The sequence below is a fragment of the Lepidochelys kempii genome, chromosome 6, assembly GCF_965140265.1.
Source record: "Lepidochelys kempii isolate rLepKem1 chromosome 6, rLepKem1.hap2, whole genome shotgun sequence".
Lineage (NCBI taxonomy): Eukaryota > Metazoa > Chordata > Testudines > Cheloniidae > Lepidochelys > Lepidochelys kempii.
The window spans coordinates 126,994,977-127,019,480 of record NC_133261.1 but is presented as its reverse complement, the minus strand read 5'-3'; the positions used below and the strand labels follow the sequence as shown (position 1 = coordinate 127,019,480).

At 43.5% G+C, this 24,504-nt stretch overlaps 1 protein-coding gene across 2 annotated transcripts; it reads left to right on the top strand.

The window, feature by feature from the left end:
- Positions 1–1,254: 1,254 nt before the first annotated feature.
- RTRAF (RNA transcription, translation and transport factor) lies at positions 1,255–24,379 on the top strand. 2 transcript variants are annotated; one of them, XM_073350142.1, is made up of 8 exons: positions 1,255–1,453; positions 5,810–5,934; positions 8,047–8,146; positions 9,119–9,205; positions 12,585–12,673; positions 16,704–16,772; positions 23,132–23,180; positions 24,039–24,379. In XM_073350142.1, exons 1-8 carry the CDS (start codon positions 1,393–1,395, stop codon positions 24,191–24,193), a joined length of 735 nt encoding a protein of 244 aa, XP_073206243.1. In that variant the 5' UTR covers positions 1,255–1,392; the 3' UTR covers positions 24,194–24,379. The 2 variants fall into 2 exon arrangements, with proteins under 2 accessions (XP_073206243.1, XP_073206241.1); XM_073350140.1 differs by lacking the exon at positions 1,255–1,453 and adding an exon at positions 2,646–2,947.
- The last annotated feature ends 125 nt before the right edge of the window (positions 24,380–24,504 follow it).

Sequence of the window (24,504 nt, the reverse complement as noted above, 5' to 3'; positions counted from 1 at the left end):
ATCTTGGAGGAAACATTCCACCAGCAATTTCAGGAGTGGTATCCTCCAGGGGCCTGACCCTACATTGTGGCACAGAAATTGTGAGATCTGTGAAGGCGGTGGACAGGGGTCCAAGTACCAGCAATGATTTTGCTGGAACAATTTATGTAGATACCCCTCATCATGTGAGAAGACTGAGTCTTATACCACTGATCCAAGTCAACAGCTGAAGCCTTCCAGCTAATGAAGAATGATATAATGGCTAGGACAGCTATAGTGACATCCCGATAGGGACCCCTTAGGGCCAACGGATGGGCTCTGGTGAATGGGAACCTGCCTGGGAGGCTCCTAGGCCCAGTTGATCCTGCCTTACTAAACCTACAGCCAATGTCAGGTGTGGAGAGGGGAGTTAAAAGAAGGTGACCTAGACCAGTTGAGGGCTGACCAGCAAGGACAGCAGAGCTCTGCTACTTCCTCAGTGAGCCAGCCCCCACCCCATACCTCTTCCCCAGCCACCTCCCCTCCCCCTCCATCTGTAGCCCTCCCGCAGCCACCTCCCCTCCCCCTCCATCTGTAGCCCTCCCGCAGCCACCTCCCCTCCCCCTCCATCTGTAGCCCTCCCGCAGCCACCTCCCCTCCCCCTCCATCTGTAGCCCTCCCCAGCCACCTCCCCTCCCCTCTCCCTCCATCTGTAGCCCTCCCCAGCCACCTCCCCTCCCCTCCCCCTCCATCTGTAGCCCTCCCCAGCCACCTCCCCTCCCCCTCCATCTGTAGCCCTCCCGCAGCCACCTCCCCTCCCCCTCCATCTGTAGCCCTCCCCAGCCACCTCCCCTCCCCCTCCATCTGTAGCCCTCCCCAGCCACCTCCCCTCCCCCTCCATCTGTAGCCCTCCCGCAGCCACCTCCCCTCCCCCTCCATCTGTAGCCCTCCCGCAGCCACCTCCCCTCCCCCTCCATCTGTAGCCCTCCCCAGCCACCTCCCCTCCCCCTCCATCTGTAGCCCTCCCCAGCCACCTCCCCTCCCTTCCCTTTCCCCCATCTGTGCCTCTCCCTGTGCCCTAATTGCCCTTCTCCCTCCCTAAGCCCCGCCCACAGCCCCCACCCCCTCTCTCGGCCCCGCCCCCCGCCATCTATCCCTCTGCCCCGCCCCTCCGCTGCCTGCCCGTGTCCGCCTGCGGCGCTGTCAATAAAGTTGGTTGAACGCGAGACCCCTCTGCCGGCCTGCCTCCCCGCTGGCGTCGTCCCTCGCGCTCGCTCCGCGGGCAGCCGATTGGTCGCGGCCGCTGCCGCTCTCGGCCTTGGGCCAGTGGGCGGCCTAGGCCGCCCCTTTCTCCCCGCCCCTCTCCTGCTGCCCGGCGCTGCGAGCGAGCGGCTGCTGCGCGGAGGCTGAGGCGCTGCGGCCCGCGGAGGGACCATGTTCCGCCGAAAGCTGACGGCGCTGGATTACCACAACCCCGCCGGCTTCAACTGCAGAGGTGCGGGGCCGGGCGCCGCGAGCGAGGGGACGAGGCCGCGGGCCCCTCTCCCCGGGCGGGCTCCGCCTCCCGCAAGCTGCTCCGGGCCCTTCTCACCGTCCGCGGGCTACCCTGAGCCATGCCCCCGCCGCCTCCGCCTCCAAAGAGCTGACCCGCCCCTTCCCCCTCCGGCCTGCTCTGCCGCCTCCCCCGCGGCCCTTCCCCCTCCGGCCTGCTCTGCCCCCTCCCCCTCTGCCGCTGCCCCCGCCCCGCCCCTTCCCCCTCCGGCCTGCTCTGCCCCGCCCCCCCGCGGCCCTTTCCCCTCAGGCCTGCTCTGCCCCCTCCCCCCCCTGCCGCTGCCCCGCCCCTTCCCCCCTCAGGCCTGGTCTGCCCCCTCCCCCCCGCGGCCCTTCCCCCTCCGGCCTGCTCTGCCCCCTCCCCCCCGCCCCTTCCCCCTCCGGCCTGCTCTGCCCCCTCCCGCCGCCGCCCCTTCCCCCTCCGGCCTGCTCTGCCCCCTCCCCCCCCTGCCGCTCCCCCGCCCCTTCCCCCCTCAGGCCTGGTCTGCCCCCTCCCCCCCGCGGCCCTTCCCCCCTCCGGCCTGCTCTGCCCCCTCCCCCCCCCGCCCCGCCCCTTCCCCCTCCGGCCTGCTCTGCCCCCTCCCCAAAGACCTGACCTGCCCCTTCCCCCTCCGGCCTGCTCTGCCGCCCCCGCCGCCGCCGCCACGCCCCTTCCCTCCTCAGGCCTGGTCTGCCCCCCCACCCCCCAAAGAGCTGACCTGCCCCTTCCTTCTCAGGCCTACTCTGCCCCCTCCCCCGCGGCCCTTCCCCCTCCGGCCTGCTCTGCCGCCTCCCCCCCCCTGCCGCTGCCGCCACGCCCCTTCCCCCCTCAGGCCTGGTCTGCCCCCCCACCCCCCAAAGAGCTGACCTGCCCCTTCCTTCTCAGGCCTACTCTGCCCCCTCCCCCGCGGCCCTTCCCCCTCCGGCCTGCTATGCCCCCCCCCCAAAAAAAGCTGACCTGTCCCTTCCCCCTCAGGCCTGCTCTCCCGCCCCCCCCCGCTCTGGTGGCCCCCAGGGCACCCTGTCCTCCTCTGCTTTGGTAGCCCCCCTATCGTCATCCCTAGCTTTGGCCTTAGAGCGCCCCTCCCCTCCGGCTCCTGCAGAGCTCCAGGGCTGCTCCCAAATGCGCTACTGGACCCTTTGGCTTCCGCCCTCCAATAAAAACGCTTGCCGCCTCTGGCCCCATATGCCCAGCTGCTGGTTGGCAGCTGCTCCAGCCTTTATTGCTGGCTTCATGCACACAGGGTTGTGTGGCCCGGCGTCCTCCCCTCCCCTAGGAAAGAAAAGTGTGTGTTTGGGGTGGGTGGATTCCCCACTGCCGGCTTGCCTGGACTGGGGAAAGGCAGCGTTAGGAATGGTGTTAACTAACAATCCATGCAGACTAACACAGCTGCTACTCTGAAATCCATGCTTTGTCCTTCCTGGCAATCAGGCTATGAAAGAGATGTTCCTGGACAATGTACGATAAGGCTGTTTCTGGTCAAAATCTGTGTTTTTATTTTTTAATTCATTTTAAATTTAATTCATGAAGGTGGTGAAGTGACACTGTAAAAAGTTAGCAAATGCCAGAATTCAAGTTGCCTGTGCAACCTTACTTCAGCTGGGTGTGTGCATTGTTTTATAGTGTGTAATTACCTGATCATATTCAATTTTTTTTCCACAGGCTGCTGTCTCCGTGCATAGGATTTGCTTAGTTAATGAGCAGCTATTCTATATTTTGTTTCATCTTCGTTGTTAAGGATGTGGCCCTAGACCTACCTGACCGCACACTATTTAAACCCTTCCCTGATCACAGAATTATTTCCTCATGAGTTTTTCCATGGTGTTTATCACAACAGTACCTGAGTGCTTCCCAAACAGTAATGAATTTATTTTCACAAGACTTCTGGGGGCTAAGGTGGTGATATTATATACCCATGTTTGCAGTTATCGACCGGAGGAGGCACAGATGTCCAGTTTGAGATGCTTAGTAACTGATTTTTCAGAGTGCTTTCCATTATATATTGCTTTATGTGTTCAGACGCAGCTTGGATTGATTGACTTTGGTTGCAACTGTGAGTGCTCAGCACTTCTGTAGTTCAGATCCCAGGATCTCAAGTTGGACACCTAAAAAAATGAACACACAGTTTAGTTGCTACCTGTGAAAAGTCTGGTTTTAAGTAACCTACCAAGCCTGCTGTAGGAGCTCTGTGCCAGAGGCAGGGATAAAACCCAGTTCTGCAGTGCACCGTTTGGCTGACTTTTTACCATGAGACCATCCTTTCTCTTCCTGCAATCCCTACCTTGTTCACTACACACCTTCCAACATCAACAACCAAGGAGGTACAGTTGTCCTGCAGACAGGTCTCATTCACACATAGCCCTGATTCATTCCCCAGAGCAGGTCCAACCTTCACTGAATCAGGTGGTGTTCCTATGGAAAAAATAGTACCTGATCATGTAATTATAGACTGTATCATAATGCATGTGCACAGGCATCCCTACTTCTGGCACTTCCTAACTTTTCAGCGCTTGATTTTTGCAGCCTTAATGTTCTTTTACTGTAGTCTTTTGGGAGATAGACATATATAGATCGATAGATGTGTAGTTTGGCTTGTGTGTTCAGTTTTAATCTTCAGGTGGTTTGTTGTCTTTTTCCATGGTGGCTCCTTCAGAAAGTGGAAAAGAGATGTTCTTGCATACTGACATTTGCCATTGTTGCTTGTCTAAAGTGCTTTGTGGTGCACCTTGATCACTGTTGAGTCTACCTTATCAAATCTATCTTGTCAGGCAGTTCCACTTCATTTAGGTTGGGAGCACATCTCTTTTTTGTTTTTTCCCTTCTGCTTTCAACAGGATTAGGGTACATTATTCTGCCAAAACATTTTTTCAGGCATTGGGAATATCGATTTCCACCCCTTCTGAAAGAATGGCTCACTGCAAGGATTGAAAATTAACCCTCGTCCGAGGTCCAGGAGTAGAATTTGCTACAGGATATTAAGCACTGAACCAATGCAAAATAGCCCTGCTGCTTTGAGGGGCCAATGTGAGATACTATAGCTTAAAAATATCCATCAACTGTGTGTAGAAATTAACGTGTTATATCACTGAAGAGCAGGTTTTTGTTTTCTGGATCTCATGGCCAAAGAGAGAACCATCTTGCACCCCTCCCTCCATCCCCAGACCTCAATTCGTCTAATTTAGTGATTGTTCTGTAGGACCTGTTAGATTTGAAATAAGCATTTTACATTGAATGAGAGCCAGGAAACCCAGGTCTACATTCGCCAAGGGGCTTAGGTGCTTAATTGCCATGTTAAGTGCCTAAATCCCAGAATCAAACCCCACTGGGATTCACAAAACCCCTGTTTATCTGCTCTGAACCCTGTAGGTGCCTGAACTCACTCAATGCTTAAGTTTTTGCAAAAAAAAGTTTCCTAGGCATACGTTTTTCTGCGTCTGAGCATGCACAGTGCTTCGTCACTCGAGACATCCAGATGCCTAAGCTCTAGTGTGATGGTACGCTAGCTTGGGACACTAGCCTCCGAGAAACTAGACTGACAGGAAATTTTGAAAAGTGAAATAACACCCATACTCTAAGCACTGAAATTTTGCATTCTGACTAAGAATGCTTTCACAGATGGATACAGATACTGCTGGGGCCATTATGTGTTTCTGATTTAATGTAATTTAGCACAGTATCTTAATTATCTCACCCTAAGAATCTGCATGGACAGTTTTTAATATTTTAAGTTTGTTCATGTCAGTCCTGGATCACTGATCAGGAACAAAATTCTTTCTGCCTCATGAGGGGGTAGAGGGGCGTGTACATGTATCATATATATGAATGTTGTCTTTACAAGACAGTGTTGATGCACATTACAAAATGTAGCATCCTTGTTTCAGTGACCTGCTAGCCAATCCGTCTTGTAACCTGTGACTTGATAGAGTATTGAATTGCAATTTTTTCCTATCATTGCTTTGTTCTCCTTTCTCTTCATACTTTGCTTAGTTGTAATTATAACTACATTTTCTGACAAAAATCTGTTCTTGTTGTTGACTGATTAGAAGTTTAAGCCCATTTTTTAACATGATTAAACACTCAAGTAAATTCTCACCAAGAGACCACATGGTGAAAGATTATAAATTAAGGTGTATTATTGGAATCACTGGACAATAGAATTTAAAAAGAAAATTAATTGGCTGGGGACACAGGTATTTAAATTACCTCCATGCAGTGGATCAGAATTTAAGGGCCTGCTTCTTCCCTCATTGACTTCTGTTTCTAAGAAAACATTACTTTATTCTGATTTATTTCTTAGCTTATTTTTATTTCTGGCTTTAGATGAAACAGAATTTAGAAACTTTATTGTCTGGCTCGAAGACCAGAAAATCAGACACTACAAGATTGAAGACCGAGGAAATCTAAGAAACATACACAATGACGAATGGCCTAAAGCCTTTGAAAAGGTAACTTTGTACCTGAAATAGTAGAACACGTTATAGCCTATGTGTGGTGGTAGTTTTTGGTGATAAACCATTTCTCTTTTTACTCAATTTATATGTTACAACAAATATTTGAGAGAAAAGGTGGGTGAGGGAATATTTTTTTTATTGGACCAATTTTTGTTGGTGTGTGACACAAGTTTTTGTGCTTACACAAAGCTGAAGAAGAGACCAACAGAAGTTGGTCCAATCTAAGATATTCCCTCAAACATACTGTCTAATATCCTGGGGCCAAGGTGGCTATAACAGCACTGCATACAAAAAATATGTATGAAAGGGGGAAAATGATGAATTCGAAATTTGCTAGAAATCTAAATATTTTACAGAAACCAAAATGCAGGGGTGATTGAACGCTTTAATTTGTTGTACATAATTTCCACTTTAATCTAAACACTATCAGTTTTTGCAATATTTGGTATCTTTACCTCTTTACTGGATAAGGTATTTCTGCCTTTGATGCAGAAGGAAAGGGACTAAAAATAGTCAGTTTTTCTCTAAATGAAACTATACACCAAGGTGGAAACTGACTAGGATCAGATAATCCTAGTTTTAGCAGCATATAAAGGTCTACTGTAGCCAACTCCATCTGTTGCTACTTCTGATGGATGATTGTCCACTGCGTGCAGAAAGCATGGTAGACAGCCATCTATTTGTGGCAGACCTGCTGTGCATGAACACTTTGACACTCTCCTCACTGTCTGTGTGTGACATCCACATTCCTTTCTGTCTGAAGGCACAATCCTGCAAGGTGCTGAACACTCTCTGGATCTGATGCTGCAAAGCCGTTAGTCTTTCAGCACATTTATTTCAGTGGGACTACTTGCATGCTTCAGTGTCTTGAGGGATGAGGCTAAAGTGCTCAGGACTTTGTAGAATTGAGCCCTAAAGCACTGGAGGTGTAGTTCTTCAGTTTTTCTGACCTGTCCTTTGCTTTCCCTGCTTGTGTTGTTGGAAGAAATGTGGGGGCTCAGGGTGGTGGCATAAAATATAAATTTAATTAGAATGTTTTAGAGTGTCTTAAATCTCTTGTGTATAATATTATAAGGAAAACATCAATTATTCACTAGCTCAGAAGCAGATATGATTCCAGTATAAGCTGTGTTATCCGGCCCTATACCAACTGGAAAGCTCTATAAACCGACATTTCTAATCTTCATAGAAAGTCCAGTGTATAGTCCAGTTGGCTTGGGGCCAGCAAGGCTGGCTCTGTGTGGCTCTCTGGAAGCTGCTCCTAGTGTGGGAGAGGGTGCGGGGCTGGGGGTTGGGGTCCAGGAGGGGGTGTGGGGTGTAGGCTCTGGAGGGAGTTTGGGTGCCGGAGGGGGCTTGGGGTGTGGGAGGGGTTTTGGGATCTGGGGGTAGGGCACTCACCTCAGGCAGCTCCCCGCAAGCCGCGACCTGTCCCAGCTGCTCCTAGGCGGCAGCTGTATGCTGCCTCTACCTGCACACACAACCCCCTCAGCTGCCATTGGCTGCGGTTCCCAGCCAATGGGAGCTGCGGAGCTAGTGATCAAGGCGGGGTGAGGGCAGCACGCAGAGCCACTTCCTGCACCTCTGCCTAGGAACAGCCGGGACAGGTTGCCGCTTGCAGGGAGCTTCTTGAGATGAGTGCCCCCCCCTCCAATCCAGCACCCCAAAACCCCTCCCACACCCCAAGCTGCTGCCTCGAGCTCCCTCCCAGAGCCCATACCCCCTCCCGTGACCCAGCCCCCTGCCCCCTCCCACACCCAAAGTCACTCCCTCTTAGTTAACCGGCATTTTTCACTCACTCATTGACATTCCCCCAACAAGCCGGATAAAAAAGCTTTTACTGTACTAAGCTGAGAGACATGGATGAATTGTGGCATGGGAAGCACTGAAATGCCTCAGAGGAACCACAGTGGGAGTATAACGAATTTCAGGATGACATCATTCATTAATATTAGCCTTCTGACAATACAGAGCTTGATAGAAGAGGTGATTGTCCATAATGCTTATTTATCAAAGCAGTTCTGCCCTGCTGACTCGTTCGTGGATATGTTCTCTCCCAACCAGCCATGATGATGGATGCGTTTTCCCTTTTTTTTCCCTCCTCTACAGTATCTGAAAGATGTTAACTGTCCCTTCAAGATACAAGAACGACAGGAAACAATTGATTGGCTTCTTGGGTTAGCTGTTAGGCTTGAGTATGGAGATAATGGTATGGTTGATTTTTTAAATACCTTTACTTAAAGGTGGTAGGGAAATGGTTTTGAATGATTTTTGTTAATATTTTACAGGATTTTTCAAACTGAGGCAAGGAGAACGCACAGAAAGTTTGTTTATTAAAAAGGTGTAATTTACTTTCAGCGTTTTTATGAATTCCTATTTTTATTTTGTAACATTCAAAATAAGAGTTTTTTCTCCTTTCCAGAGCAACTTCTCTGGGTTGATTTTTAACAGCAAACTCAAAATTGGTTTCCTAGTTTGTTGGCAGAGGAAGGATTGAAGTAATACACAGAGTTGACTTCACTATGGGATCAATGTGAGGCACGGAGGTGCAGAAAAAGACATCTTTGTCTGTCTTCAGCATATCTTTGATCTTCAGAAATAACAAGTCACATGTTCTTAGCAAGATATACTTAATTTTTTTCCCCAATATGAAAGCAAATGGCAATATTCCTATCATGTTATCCAATAGGAATGGTGTCAGTTGTATAGTAAAGTGTCATACTCATCCATCCAATGTCCAAGGATCAGGGTCAACTGAAATGTGTGACTAATGGTCCCATCTAGAGTGATTACTGAATGTCACCTTCATTAATATTGAAGCGGCTCTAACTTGGAAAGCTAGTTGACAACCTTTTTTTATAGTAGTTCTTAACTCTACAAGAATCAAATTGTTCCTTTGAGCTAGTACGTAGGCAGTAGTAACAACTCCTACTTGAGTAAGGTTTATTAGAATCTTACTCTTCTGGCGTTTCAGTAGTGGGGAAACAACTGAAACCTCTACAAACTGATTTGGCTGCCAGTCTTCTACCGTGTGGTGAAAATGCAGCTGGCCCAATTGCAGCTAACAATGTGCATTAATAATGCTTTTTTCTATGCTTTTGAGCTCTATTAATTTTTAACTAATTATTAGCTCTCACTTGAATTTTACATTCATGAAGCAAAACTGTTTTTATTTTGGCAGCTGATAAGTATAAGGACTCCACGCCTGACAGTGCTAAAAATACTGATAATGCAGCAAAAAATGCAGAGCCACTGATAAACTTGGATGGTAAGTATGTAGTAACTTTATCTTTTTGATCTCTAGAAAAACGTTTTTGTTGTTGCATCTTCCTTCAATCTGTTCCACTTAAATCTACAACCTCTATGTATATTTTAAGCGAGAACCTGAAAGTCAATATTTTAGCATTTTGGATACCAGATAAATTGAGAAAATCATCTTCTGAGTTTTTGAAATTTGTGGGTTCTGATATTCTAATCCTGTACTGAAAATACCTATCTCAGGGCATGCTATGTCTTTTGATGTTCATTTTGAAAGCTTTATTTCCCAAGATTCTGCATTTATACTGAAGGAGAGACGAGTGCTAGTGTTTTGCTCCAAAATAGCTACTCCATTTTAATTTCAGTCTTTTTTAATTGGATTGATGAAGAGCTTGTTTTGGTGGGAGAATCTTTTTCCTGTAGAGCAAAATACCTAGAGTTTTATTCGGGCATGAGGAGGAAGGAACGCAAGCCAGAAGAAGGGGGGTGGGGGGAAAGAGAATATTCTAAATAATCTAGTCTAGTCTAGTCTAGATGTAGTGTAGTCGGCAGGGCCTGATGAAATGCACCGTAAGTACTTAAGGAACTAGCTGAAGCAATGTCGGAATGATTAGTGTTCTCTTTGAGAACTCAAGGAGGATGGGTTATGTCCCAGAGGACTGGAGAAGGGCAAACAATAGTACGTATCTGTAAAAAGATGACCTGGGTAATTACACTGTAATTTTGATCCCTAGAAAGATATTGGAGCAAATTATTAAGTGACCAATTTGTAAGCACCTAGTGGATAATAAGTTGATAAGTAATAGCCAACATGAATGTCAAGAACAAATCATGCCAAACCAATCTAATTTCCTTCTTTGACAGGGTTACTGGACTAGTGGATGGGGGAGAGCAATCAACATGCTATGTCTTGATTTTTATTAATGCTTTTAACGCAGTCCCATGTGACATTCCCAGAAGCAAACTGGTAAATACACTTTACCAAGTGATCCAGATCCCTGTCCTCTTCATTATTTACCATTTCCCCAATCTCTGCGTTGTCTGCAAACTTGATCAGTGATGATTTCATGTTTGCTTTCAGATTATTCATAAAAAGCTTAAATAGCATAGGGCCAAGAACTGATTCTTGTGGGATCCCACTGGAAACATACCCGATTGATGATGATTTTACAGTTACATTTTGAGACCTATCAGTTAGCCAGTTTTTAATCCATTTTATACGAGCTACGTTAATTTTATTTAGTTCTATTTTTTTAATCAAAATGTCATGTGGTACCAAGTCAGATGACTTACAGAAGTCTAAGGATGTTATGTCAACACCACATTTATCAACCAAACTTGTAATTTAATGAAAAATATCAGGTTAGTTCGATAGGATCTATTTTCTAAAAACATGTTGATTTGCATTAATTACTTTACCCTCCTTTAAGTATTTGAGTCCCAGGATCGATGTCAAGCTGACAGGCCTAAAATTAAGGCTCTGATTTTGTCATGGATATTTTTAGTAAAAGCCATGGACAGGTCATGGGCAATAAACAAAAAGTCACAGAAGCTGTGACCTGTCCCTGACTTTTACTAAAAACATCCCTGACAAAATGGGGAGAGAGGAGGGTCCAGCACCTGGCCCCGCTGCATGCAGCGGCTGAGAGCTGCGGCCTCCCACCACTGGCCAGTGGCTGGGAGTTGTGTGTGGGGGGGTGTCCCCCACTGCTCTTGGTAACTAGGAGCTGTGGGGCGGGGCGCTGCCTGTGGGGGCTGGGAGCTGCAGGGGTCCACACCGCCGGTAGCACCTGGGGAGCTCTGGGGTCCCTCTGCTGCCCATGGGGCTGGGAGCTGGGAGGGATCCCTCACTGCCCTACAGGGCTGGGCAGCTTCCGGCTCCCCCTTCACCCCTGCCTGTGGCAGCTGCTGGGAAGCTGCCTGGTCCTCCCCACAGCAGCTGGGCAGCTGTGGTGCCCCAGTGTCTCGGAGGTCTCTGGAAGTCATGGATTCCGTGACTTCTGCGACCTCCTTGACGTAATCTTAGCCTTACCTATAATTACCTGGATCGTGCCATTGAGCCTTTTTAAAAATTGGCAAAAGATTAGCTTTCCTTCAGTTTTCTGTAACTGGTCCAGTATACTCCTCAGCCAGCTCTTTGAAAATTATTGGATGCAACTTACCTGGACTTTCTGATTTTAAAATGTTTTACTTTAGTTGCTTCTGTTTATCTTGCTCTGGAGATACTAGCAGAATGGAAAAAGTGGTTATCACCATAGGATGAGATTTTATCATCTGTCTCCCCCTCCCCCATAGAAAAGACAATTTGATTGAACACTTCTGCCTTTTCTGCATTATTATGATGATTCTACCATTTCCATCTAGTAATGTACCAGTACCATTGTTAGGGTTCTTTTTGTTCCTTGTATATTTAAAAAACTCCCTCTTATTCTCTCTAACTCTGCTGCCCATAGATTTCTCCTTGTGTCCCTTTGCTTCGTTTGTCCTAAAATTCTTAACTTCTGATTTATATTCATTATTGGGATGTAAATATTTTTAAAATTACCCATTGAATCTGTTAAAATTATATCTGTTTACTAATATTTTACATCCCTAGTTGCTACCCCGTCAACACCCCCTCCTGCACACTGTCATGGCAATGCGGGGAGGGGAACACCATCACATGATCTGGGAGTGTTATGGTGGTGGGGAGAACCTGTCATGTGACCGGGAGGTGTCATGGCGACATCAGCCTCCCCATCACATGACCCAGTCTCCCTCGGTACCTTGTGGGACTTTGGCAGTTGCCTGTACAATAGGAGTATGGATGATGTCCAGGGGCCCGGTGGAGTCCCCGGGGGGGGGCAAGGGGTATTCCGGGGGGCTAGGGCAGTGGCTGCTCCCCAGGCAAGGGGCCCATGTCTGTGGGGGAGGGGATGTGCCTGGCCACGGTCCCTGTGCTGGCTCCTGGAGGGGAGCAAGACACCCAGCCCTGGGAGCTGGTGCTGATCGCCCAAGAGCACAATGCATTCTGACTGCCTCTGGTCCCTGCTGTTCCGGACTGGCCTTCTGCTTCTTAAGACATTTCCATGTATTTAACATGCATACTGGGTTGAAAATAATGCTAATTACACTTTATTGCCATTTTTATATAATCAGTTTTCAGAATACAGCTTCACTTTAATTGCTCAGCAGTTCTCAGGGTTTGCTTGCTTTATAAAATGAAATGTAGATTAAACAAACATATTGCCAGATTGTGAATCCCTTACTCACCTATGTAGTCTTGTGGGATTACTCATGCAAGTTACTGTGAACCCCTTATTCAAATTTGTGATCAGTCTGATACATGCAGAGCTAGAAATCTGACCTGCATTTTAGAACCAAATATAATGACAGTATTTATCTTGCAGTGAATAATCCTGACTTTAAGGCTGGAGTGATGGCTTTGGCTAACCTTCTTCAAATCCAGCGACATGACGACTATTTGGTAATGCTTAAGGTGAGGTTCACATCTTTAGTTTTTCATCTTTTGGGAATCTGGTCTGAGCAACTATTATCTACCAGGAAACAAACTCACCCATAACATAGTGTGTGAAGACAGTAACTTTTGATTTTTTAGGTGCAAATAAAAGTTTGTCTGTTAATACATTTTGTACTTAATTTCTGGTTGGAGTAAAAGAAAAATGATCTTCCAAATTGAAGATATGGGCATTCAAAGATTTTCAACAAATGTTGGTAGAATTCCTGAAGTCGTTATCTGAGAATTCGTGTTCAGTACTTGGAATGCTTCTGAGCCATCTAAAGCTACTGCTTTGCACTTATTTCATGCCTTTTATTCCAGCATCTCTGAATGCTTTAAAAATGTTAATGAATGTAAACCTGACAACATACCTGTGAGATAAATAATGGTATTCTATTCTAGAGATGGGAGAAACTTAAAGACAGAGGCTAGGTGATATGTCCAGAGTCTCTTAAAAAATCTGTGGCAGAGCCAGAATTAGAACCTGTTTCTCCTGACTTCCAGTCCTGTACTTTTTCCACATGACTGTCATTCCACTTTGCCTTAACTAAAGCAGATTTTATTTTATCCTGTAAATTAATCAGACTTTCTAGTGGCCAGATAAAGCAAATTGGCTGATTAATTTTCTAATTTATGCTCCGATCCCAAGTACTAATTGAAAGGCACAGAAGATCTGTGGTTCAGTGATGGAACTCTGGAAGTCTTCTATGAATCTCAGTTCAAAACTGTATTCTTACATAATTGTACTGGATTGGAGCAAACTAACAAAATCATTTCCACATTTTATTATAAGCTTTGTTTTGTTCAGCAACCAAAAACCTGCTAGGTATTTCAGACAAATAAAAGGATAAGGTCCCTGCCCTGCAGAGTCTACAATCTAGTGTAAATTTGTTTTGGAGATAGTGTGGATTTAGAAGTTTGTAATGCCTTCTTATGAAGTATATGGAAACCTGTAATAGCTATGTTAAAAATGTAGTTTTTACATTTTCACTATATCCAGTGCTAGACAGCAATAATTGCTATATTTTAAGGCTGTCAGGCGATTTAAAAAATTAATCGCAATGTTAAACAAGAATGGAATAACATGTTTTTAGATGTAGTCTACACTTTCAAATGTAATTGAAATCAGTATAACACAAAATACAAAGTGTACAGTGTTCCCTTTATATTTATTTTTGATTACAAATATTTCCACTGTAAAAAACAAAATAGTACTTTTCAATTGCACTACAGTACTTGTATTAGGTTAATCTCATTATCATGAAAGTTGAATTTAAAAATGTAGAATTATGTACAAAAAGTAACTCCATTGCAAAAATAAAACCATGTAAAACTTTAGAGCCTATAAGTCCACTTAGTCCTACTTCTTGTTCAGCCAATGACCAAGACAAACAAGTTTGTTTACATTTGCAGGAGATAAGCCTGCCCACTTCTTGTTTACAGTGTCACCTGAAAGTGAGAACAGGTGTTCAACATGGCACGGTTGTAGCTGGTGTCGCAAGATATTTATGTGCTAGATGCTCTAAAGATTCATATGTCCCTTCATGCTTAACCACCATTCCAGAAGACTTGCGTCCATGCTGATGGGTTCTGCTCGATAATGAGCCAAAACAGTGCAGACCAGTGCATGTTCATTTTCATCATCCGAGTCAGATGCCACCAGCAGAAGGTTGATTTTCTTTTTTGGTGGTTTGGGTTCTGTAGTTTCCGCATCGGAGTGTTCTTTTAAGACTTCTGAAAGCATGCTCCACACCCCATCCCGATCAGATTTTGGAAGGCGTTGCAGATGCTTAAACCTCGCGTTGAATGCTGTAGCTATCTTTAGAAATTTCACATTGGTACCTTCTTTGCTTTTTTTCAAATCTGCAGTGAAAGTGTTCTTAAAACCAACAACATGTGTTAGGTCATCATCTGAGACTGCCATAACATAAAATATATGCAGGAGACCTACAATTCTTCCCCAAGGAGTTCAGTCACATTTAATTAATACATTATTTTTTTAACGAGTGTCATCAGCATGGAAGCATGTCCTCTGGAATGGAGGCCAATGCATGAAGGGGCGTCCTAATGTTTAGCATATCTGGCACATAAATACCTTGCAATGCTGGCTACAAAAGTGCTGTGCGAACACCTGTTCTCACTGTCAGGTGACATTGTAAATAAGAAGCCCGCAGCATTATCTCCCGTAAGTGTAAACAAACTTGTTTGTCTTAGTGATTGGCTGGACAAGAAATAGGACTGAGTGGACTTTTAGGCTCTAAAGTTTTACATTGTTTTGTTTTTGAGTGCAGTTATGTAACACACAAAAAAGTGTATTTGTAAGTTGTACTTTCATGATAAAGACATTGCACTACAGTACTTGTATGAGGTGAATTGTAAAATACTATTTCTTTATCATTTTTACTGTGCCAAATATTCGTAATGAATAATATAAAGTGAGCATTGTACACTTTGTATTCAGTGTTGTAATTGAAATCAATATATTTGAAAATGTAGAAAACATCCAAAATATTTAACAAATTTCAATTGGTATTCTATTGTTTAACAGTGAGATTAAAACTGCGATTAACTCAAATTAATCTTGATTTAAAATATTAATCACAATTCATCGCAAGTTAACTGCGATTAATTGACAGCCCTACTATATTTGTACTATGTTCTTCTATGTAAATGTGTTTGGGGAAAAAAAAAATTGAGAGAAAAGCAGTGAATAGGACCAGAAATGTGGAGAGGATGACAAAACAAATCAGGCAAGAGGAGAGTATGGCAAAGAACATCCTGAGAGAGCTCTTTTGCTCTTAACTGGGTTAAGACTAAAATTCCATGTTGGCAGTTCTGGCTACATAAACCACCCTAATTTTGTTCTCGTGGCTTGATATTGCTAGAATGTGTCGGTGGAATTGCGGTTTGTGCACAATTTTGTGATGCATAATATCTGTATGTGAACAATGTGATAATCTAAATTAATACTTGGATGTTATACAATGGCTGCTTTAGAAAAACCTAAGAGAGAACGAGTTCCAGCTAAAATTTACTAAACCTTAGTAGCTAGTAAAGCAAAAATTCCTTTATGTTCTCTTTGCCCAACTAACATTTTGAGAAGTTGGCCGGGAAGAACATCTTCCTCACAGGTACCAACTGTGCTAAAATAATTTTCTTTTTGCTACGTCTCATTATTTTGATGATCATCCGAGATGTAATGATTTCATGAGATATACTAAACAAATTCATATTCTTAGTCAAATTAATCTCTCTCAATGCTAGCTCCCCTGGTTTGAAAGAAAATTCTGTATTGCCATAGATCAATTTGTAATGTCACATGTCAACTTTAATCATATGCCAAGCAACAGGAGAAATAGAAAGTGAAGTGATGCATGAAGTAATTTTGAGTGCTTTTGTCAAACTTGGATAACTCAGCAAGGAAATGGTGAGAGAAACCGCTGTAATGAGCAGGCTTTTTGCTTTGTTATGGTCGAATTCTGGCTCGCTCATATCCCTTGTTATTTTTAGAGGCCTTTATACAGGCGTGTATCAATATGAATAGTCCTGGAGTGGTGCAAGTTGCCAAGTGCAGGAGCCAGTAAATTAATCAGATGGGCAGAAGGATTCTAAGATATCCAAGATCAAGGCTGGACTTTTTTCCCCCATTTTTAAATATTACAGGTCCTTTTGATTTCACATTTTATAAACAATTCAATAGCCAGATTTACTTCAGATTCTGTGCGCGTGGATGAGGGCTTAGATCATCGCAAAGGACTCCCAGCTGCAGAAAGCACATTCAATGGAAAGGTTCCAGTAGTGCAAAATTTTGGGGGCCTTGCAGTTGACAGCATAGCCTCAAAAGTAGGTACTGCTGACTTGGGAGGGGACCATGGCTAGTTCATCCTGGGGGTGAGCTAGCCTCTGGTAGAGGTTAAAGCTGCTTCAAGCTGTTTGACTTCCTTGGAGTACTGGAGAGACATGCATCAACATGGAATTCTTATGTTGGTCTTCAAATTTTGTTTCCTAGGCAATTCGCATTTTGGTTCAAGAGCGCTTGACTCAGGACGCCATAGGAAAGGCAAATCAATCAAAGGAGGTATGTGCATGTAACACAAGTCCACCTGATGTAATGAGTCTTTACAGTGTTCAGTCAAGTACATTTAAATATAGAAATGTTATTTGTATGTGGTAGCATTCAGGTAGGAGAAGTAGAAGATGATTTATCCACTTCATACAGCAAACCTGAATCTGAAAGAGCAAAGGAAAAGTCACAAAGCATAATCAAATGCATGTGATTTTTCATATTACAAATATAGCTATATTTGTAAATGATAGTTATTTAAACAAAAGTTTACTGCTTAATGGAGTGTAATCACAATCCTCTAACATTACAGTAATGTACACTACGACAGGTTTCAGTATCATTTCAGTGAAATTGGCAGAGAGGTCCTGGGCTGACTCTTGTTTCCAAGTAGTAGTGGTGGCTAAATAAACAAGTGGAAATATTTTATTTTCTTCTCTGTAGTGTAGAATATGCTGTTTCTAGCTTCTCATGTGACTTTTGTGGGAGTTTGGGAGGGAATCTAGGCTTCTTTCCCCCCCATCCAAGAGAAATGACGGAGATGTATAATTCCGTAATTAAAGAATTGCATGAATAATATATCTGTGCAAATACGGCTACAGAGCCATTTTGAATACTAATAGGTTTGTAAGGCATTCAGAATGCTTTTGGACAAACATCACAGAAGGAATGTTCACAGGGAATAATTCTGGTTTATCAGAGTCGTTTCTTAAACATTCTGGCCATTCATTCCATTACTTGCAGTACGAGCTGCTGGTGTGGTGTACTGAGTTCAGGTAGTAAAGGCAACTTGTACACCTTTAGGGCAAAGCATCGTCCAGAACTGTTCCTAAAAAGCATCTATATGTGCTCAAGAGTAGCAGGTCCCTTCATTCCTCATAATACCTACATCACAGCACACATACTGTATGATAAATAGATGGCACTTCTTGTACTTGTTAACTGGTGACTACAAATGAGTCTTGAGTTATAACCCACACTGACTTAGTAAGCAGTGGTGCAATAAACAAAGGCCGAAATGTACATGTGATGGGTTCCCCAGTTCCAGTTGGCACCTTGGGTGGTTCCACTGAGCCCTCTGACCCACCAGCCTGGGCTCCCTCTCACACTGTGCTGCTGGGACAAGCTGCAGACTGCTCCCAGTTCTACACTCCCACCAGCATTCACGTGGGCAGGGACACACTGAGCTACCGTTACATGCCAGCTGTCCAGCCACTGCATGAACCAACAATAGAGAGGCTACAGCCAAGATATCCCCAGCTTCCCAGCCTAGGACCCCAGAGCTGTACCGCTCTGCCCTGGTCGAAACTCCAACCGGTATGAATTTATTTTCCGGTTCACCTCTCCCTCAACATGGAGAGAAACATGCAACAAACTTGTGTTAACCAAGTTGAGATTTTTTTTCCCAGACACTTCACTTAAAGGCAAACAGGTTTAGGTCAAAACATAAAACAAGTTTATAAACTAAAAAAAGATAGATTTTAAGTGATAGCAAACCGATCAAAGCAGATTACCTAGTAAATACACAAAACCACAACCTAAACCTAAGATATTAGAAAGATTGGGTGTGAATTAGCTATTTCTCACCCTGACTGATGATACAAGAAGGCTTGCAGATTCTCAAGGCACAAGCTGCACTTGCTTTGCAGTTGGGCTCCCTGCTGCCATTCCAAGTCCTTTTCTTTTAGAGCTTCTTTCAGGTGTTCAGTTGTGGAGGAGTGAAGAACAGATGATGTCACTCCCTGCCTTATATAGCTTTTCCATATAGTGGGAACCCTTTGTTTCAAACTTGGTTCCCAGACCAGTTTGTGGAAAAAATACAGGTACCCGAAATGGAGTATAGAGTCATGTGGTCTGGTCAGATGCCCTTGAGTCATAGCAGCCATTACTGACAGGCTGTCTGGAGTTCTCAGGAAGGCTCACCAGGTGGGGGATAAGCTTCTCCTAAGGCTTATTGTTTTTCCTAATGGCCCATTATCCTAAATAGGCCCTTCACCACCAGCTGTCTAGCTGGAAGCATTTTGCCTAGTGGGTGTTACCCAGGTGTAACCACATTTGAAATACAGATATATATATATATATATATAGTCAATATTCATAACTTCAGATACAAAAATGATACATGCATACAAATAGGATAATCATATTTAGCAAATCATAACTTTTCCAATGACCGCTTACATGACCCATCCTGTATGAAATGCATCATTATTATGCCATAATCCTATCATCATAATATTACTATGACCAATATGAGGTGCATTGTCACAGTACCTTAGTGGTTGAATTAGATTTTAAAACTATTACCAGAAGAGAAATGTGAACAGCTGAGATTACGATATCAATTTCAGTTATAGGATGTTAAGCTTGTAAAATTGAAAGCTAACCCTCTGCTGCTGTGACTTGCGTCACTACGGTGTTGGAGTAGGAAAACAGAAGTTTGATTTCTCCCCGCCCTGCCCCCCCACTAGTAACTGCTATGAGAAAACATAAGCCTATTCTTTGTTTGGGAGAGGGTAGAATTCCATTTTGTTCTCTACTTTCGGCAATCAGGGTTATCTGTTAATATTTTGTAGTTCCCAGAGGTGTGTTTGGCTCTTCACAGAAGGCATAGAACGAGCCAGTAACTAGCCCAGAGTTCTTATGGACTAAATTTTTAGAGTGATGCAGTAAGTGACCAAGACAAATAGTAAGGAGGAAATCGGTTTGTGAGAGGATGAGTGTTTTGGTAACATAACCACTCAGATACTTAGTTAATGAATGTACACAACTTGGTGGTGCTGCATAGAGTTGGGAAATCAGATTAGCAGAATAAATAGATTATATAATGAACTACTGGATCTTCCACAACACACCTTCTAGGAGGAAGAAAGACCAAAGGTGCCAAATTGATCAAAATGTCTTTTAGGAAGTTAAATCATTAGGAATTTAATGGGATAGAGAGGGTAACAAACTTTTCAGACTTTGCCCAACTTTGGACACTACCAACCTGAGCTGTCTGATGGCTATTAAATAACTGCTTTCAGTGAAGCTATGGTCTCTTTCCTGTGCCCCTTGGACAAGACTCTGCATAAAAATTGTCGTACTGACATTCTTGGCAGCCTCAACACAATGGCTAAGGATTAAATGGATGTAGAAATGGAACTCCTAGAGATGATTTCTCCAACTGAAGGATGAGGCATGCTGCCAGGACTCTGTGGGGAGACTTGCACAACCCCACCTGTTTTTTACCAGCTCTGTGAATAAACTGAAAACTTAAGTTGGCTAGGACTCTCAAAAACTACATCTTTTAAGGTCAGTAGATTTACTTACTTAAATAGGAACTAGGATTTTTTTTAACTGACACTTTATAGCTCTAGGTCAATATTTAATCAGAGTCTAGACTAAGATTCTGATTATACTTTTAGCTGAAGAGAAACTTTTATCACTGACTTGAATATGAACACTTTCCAATTCCTGTAATGTACCTTAGGTATATTTGAAATATGAAAACAAATTCCGTCTATAAACATAAGAAGCTTTCAGTACAAGATCATTTTATCTGTATTACAGTATTTAAAGGTTTGCAATCAGTGTCCATACTGTAAAGTCTTTACAGTAGACACAAGGGAGAGGAAGTAGTTACATTAATTATTTTGGTGTCTTGCCACAAGACCACATTCTCATCCCTTCATAAAGCCTCTTTATGACACAAAGGGGATATAAAGCTGCCTTAAGACAGCATCTGATTCCTGGGGTTTTTCTGACATAGGGAGTGTCAGAGGTAGGAAGGGGTAGGTCAAGTCCAATGTGCTCCAGTGAATCTGGCCAACAGAGAGGCCCTTTGAGAGGGCCATTAACGGTCAGCACGAGTTAACGAATACCCCAGGGGCTGGTTCAGGAGCTCAAGTGTAAAACGGACAAGGGCATTTTTACCACCATATTGTCTAGACCTTGCTGTACAGTGCACATGATTCAATGCAGCACTGCTTACTTCATCTGGTATAAATGTATACTAGAGTCACTGGAAAACAATAACTGTCTTGTGTAACAAATTGTATAATGGCATCCCTCAGTGCTTCTAAAGAAAAGATAGCCCTCTATTTTAAGGGACTAGTATTTAAAATTTTAGTGACACTTCCGTGCTGGATAAAACGTGCATGGAACGGCTAGTCTTGAAGCAAAGGTTTTGCACAGCCTGAAATCAGGCAGGCTTTCATTTTATTTGCACTGGATTGCAAAAACGATAGGTGACTTCAATTATTTTTGGTCACACAAAATTGAAATTGGTTGCTTATTAAATTTGATTCTTCCTGGACATGAGTCTGTAAAGTGAATTAGTGTAGTGGATGGAGGGGATTTTAAATGACCACTTGTTTCCTTTTCTTTATGTATTGTAGTCAGGGCCTAATTTCAGGTTGCCAGCTCACCATTAGAGAACTAAAAATCACTTTGGGCAAAAAGCCTGGAGCCACTGGGGGAATAAGAGCACACCCACTGTTGCTGCAGAAACATCTGTTGCTCCCACAGCTCCTTGCCTGCCCCAATAACAGATACCACATGATCCAGGAAGAGAATGACTTCCCTGCCGCTTTGCCAGGATGAACAGCTGCTATGAGAGCCATAGATCACTGTGTATCACCAAAAGGACTCTCTGTTCTAGGGACAGAGCTGACGCCATGTCCATGTGGGAAGGAGGCATTACCAAATAGTATTTCTCATCAGAAAAGTAACATTAGTGGCCTCAGTCCTCCAACACACTTTAAAACTAACAAGTCACCAATTTACGACTGGTTGTTGTCATGTTTATGTTGTAGAAATATTTTTTTCGCTTTCTTCCGAAACGAAGAATTTCACATGGATTATCTGGCCCCCGGAAGCTAGGGGCTTTCATATGTGGGTAACAACTTTCTGAGTAGTAGCTTCAAAGCCTGCTGTAGATCTTGCATGAGTAGTTCCTAAACACCGAATTTGCATTGAAACATTGGGCCATGACTGTTTTGAAAGTGTGTCCATGCTCATTCAAGACTGAAGATGCTAGTTGTAGCTTTGTGGGGTTTCTTTGTATGTGGGAACCAGTCCACAAGGAACTGACTGAGTTCACTTACGTCCACAGGCCTCTAAGGCCCCATAAGGCAATGAGGGTCAACTTAGGTCCCAAGTTTGGGTTTTTTTTAAATGCGTGTTTATAGAAAACATCTATAGCGGTTCACAAATTTTAAAAATTGTTTCCATTGAAATTTAATGTTCTTCTGGAGCGTTTGCAATACAAACATATAGCATCTTGTGAATGTACAGTATGATACTGATTAGAGAAAATTGTTTTCATCGTGTCAGATGAATGTAGTAGAAGAGGTAAACAGAATAAATTGTGGGAAATAAGACTTTAGATGATTACAAGTAAAGACTTAAAAAATCTAAGAGGTAGGAAATTTAATATAAAAGTTTGAATCTGACAGTTACCCTTTACAGGTTGGAGATGGAGAGAACATTGCATATAAAGGACCACTTACTTTCCTCATGCTCTAGGAGCCTTTGTGTAGCTGGACTGAGGGTGTTGTGCTACATTTAACTTAATTCGCTTGGTTTGGCTGTGACCTCTCAGTCTTACATAAAATTTGAACTGCCTTAGTAATTGGATTGTTCCCTCTTGTGTTTAAGTAGTCTTGTATTATCCTTGTCCATGGACTTCTGTCTCCCAGCCAGTAAAATCTCAGCTGAAACTATTAGGCCTGGTCTGCACCTAAAACTAAATTTTAATCTAGCCACGTCACTCAGGGCATGCAAATTTTTCATAGCCCTGAATACCATAGTTAGGTAGACCTAATCCCTGGTGTAGATGCGTGTAGGCCTTCAGAAACCTTCTTCCATTGATGTACCTACCACTTCTCAGGGATGTAGATTATCTACGTTGAGGGGAAAAAACCTTTTTTGTCAATGTAGGAAGTGTCTAAACTGGGGCTCTACAGTGGCGTAGCTGCGTCACTGCAGTGTAGACGTAACCTTACAGTGGTGCCACTGTGAGATTGTCTTGGCATTTCTATTAGCAATGCTGTAGAAATAGGACTTAGAAACTTGGCTACCGCAATCTGCTCGAAAGCTGGAAGGTGATCCAAAGTGTGCACTCTGTGCTCTACGAGCAGGCAAGAGAATGAATGAATGTAGGGAATGGTGTTAAGGATGAAACTTTCCCTTTGATGTACAGCTAGATTACACATTGCACTAAACTGGGTCAAATGCTGTCCTTGTGAGGAACATGGTACTCAGGTGGGTTCAACCGGAATGATCACATTTGTGTTTTAGTTAGACTAAACTTTGGAATAAAATGGACCATAATTTTGCCCAATTTTTTCCCAAGCATTTCTAATGGCATTTTAATTTTTTTTCCTTTTAAGGGTTTGCCTGTTGCTTTAGAAAAGCACATTCTTGGTTTTGACACAGGAGGTAAGAGATTTTATTCTTTATATGCTGTTTTAAACATGATGCTGCATTGGACGAAGTACATAGTTAATCTCTAGAAGTACATGACATGTTCAGTAAAAAGGCATAATTTTTCCAGAAGCGGATAGAAGCCAAAAAGGGATGGTTTTTCTTACTTGCAGGAATTTGTTTACAAAAGTTCTTCTACTTTTATGCTCCAGCAGAAGATGGAAGACTACTGGTATATTGATAGAGTAGAATATGTCTCAGGATAATGTTTACATGTTGCTGCCATATAAAGACTGACATAGTTTATTGCAGGAGGGATTTATCCTTTTGAAAGTGTCTTGTTTATAAAACCTTGTTTCTCCTGGCAGAGGACTTCTGTTGATTTAATGGTTGCCAAAGGAACCAGTGTTGATCTGCTGTGTTTTGATTATTGGTTTGCAGGTAGCATACTTGAGCCAGACATAATAGTACAAACTGATGTGCTCTCTGTTTGAGTGAATAATGGTTAACTGTCTACAGTCTAGTCTACTCTGACTGCCACAGATATAGTTTTTACCCTTAAACTACTACTCAAAACTAATTCATTTTCAGGTCTGCTGCAGCTCCCTTGTTCACTTAATCCTGGGCAGCTTCAGATTTGGAGTACCACAGAGGTTGTGTAAAGCCAATTTAGGTCTTGCACAGAACACGCTGGCCAGGCCTGAGAATCAGGCCCATTATTACAAAAGGGTTCATGGCAAATTTGGAATACTTTAGTTTGTGCTCTGAGCTTTTCATACAACTGTGAATTATTCTTGTCTGAGTGTCTCCATGTTTTAAAAGGGAAAGTGCTTATTAGCTATTAATCCATTTCTCCTTTTGCCAATGAACTAGATGCTGTTCTTAATGAAGCTGCCCAAATTCTTCGATTGCTGCATATAGAGGAACTCCGAGAGCTGCAAACAAAAATTAATGAAGCTATCGTAGCAGTTCAGGCAATTATTGCTGATCCAAAGACAGACCACAGACTGGGGAAAGTTGGAAGATGAGCAAGTGAAGACTATAGTCTCCTGTGTACTTAGTACAATTAGGAGCTATGTACAACTCTGGCATGCATTTTGAAGTGGATATTCCACTCTCTTGAAAGAAAGCAGAGGAAATGGAATCCTGACTGGTCTAGTGGACTACCATCATTTTTCTTTTAAATAAAGTTGGGGAAATGCTAAACAGAACAATGTGTATCTATAAGTTGCCAAGTATAGTAGTCATTCTTATTCCTTGCTTTGTTTTTGTGTTTGCAAATCTTTATATAACACGCCCTTTTAGAGTTCTGTGTTGCTATATTCTGCATTATGAAATC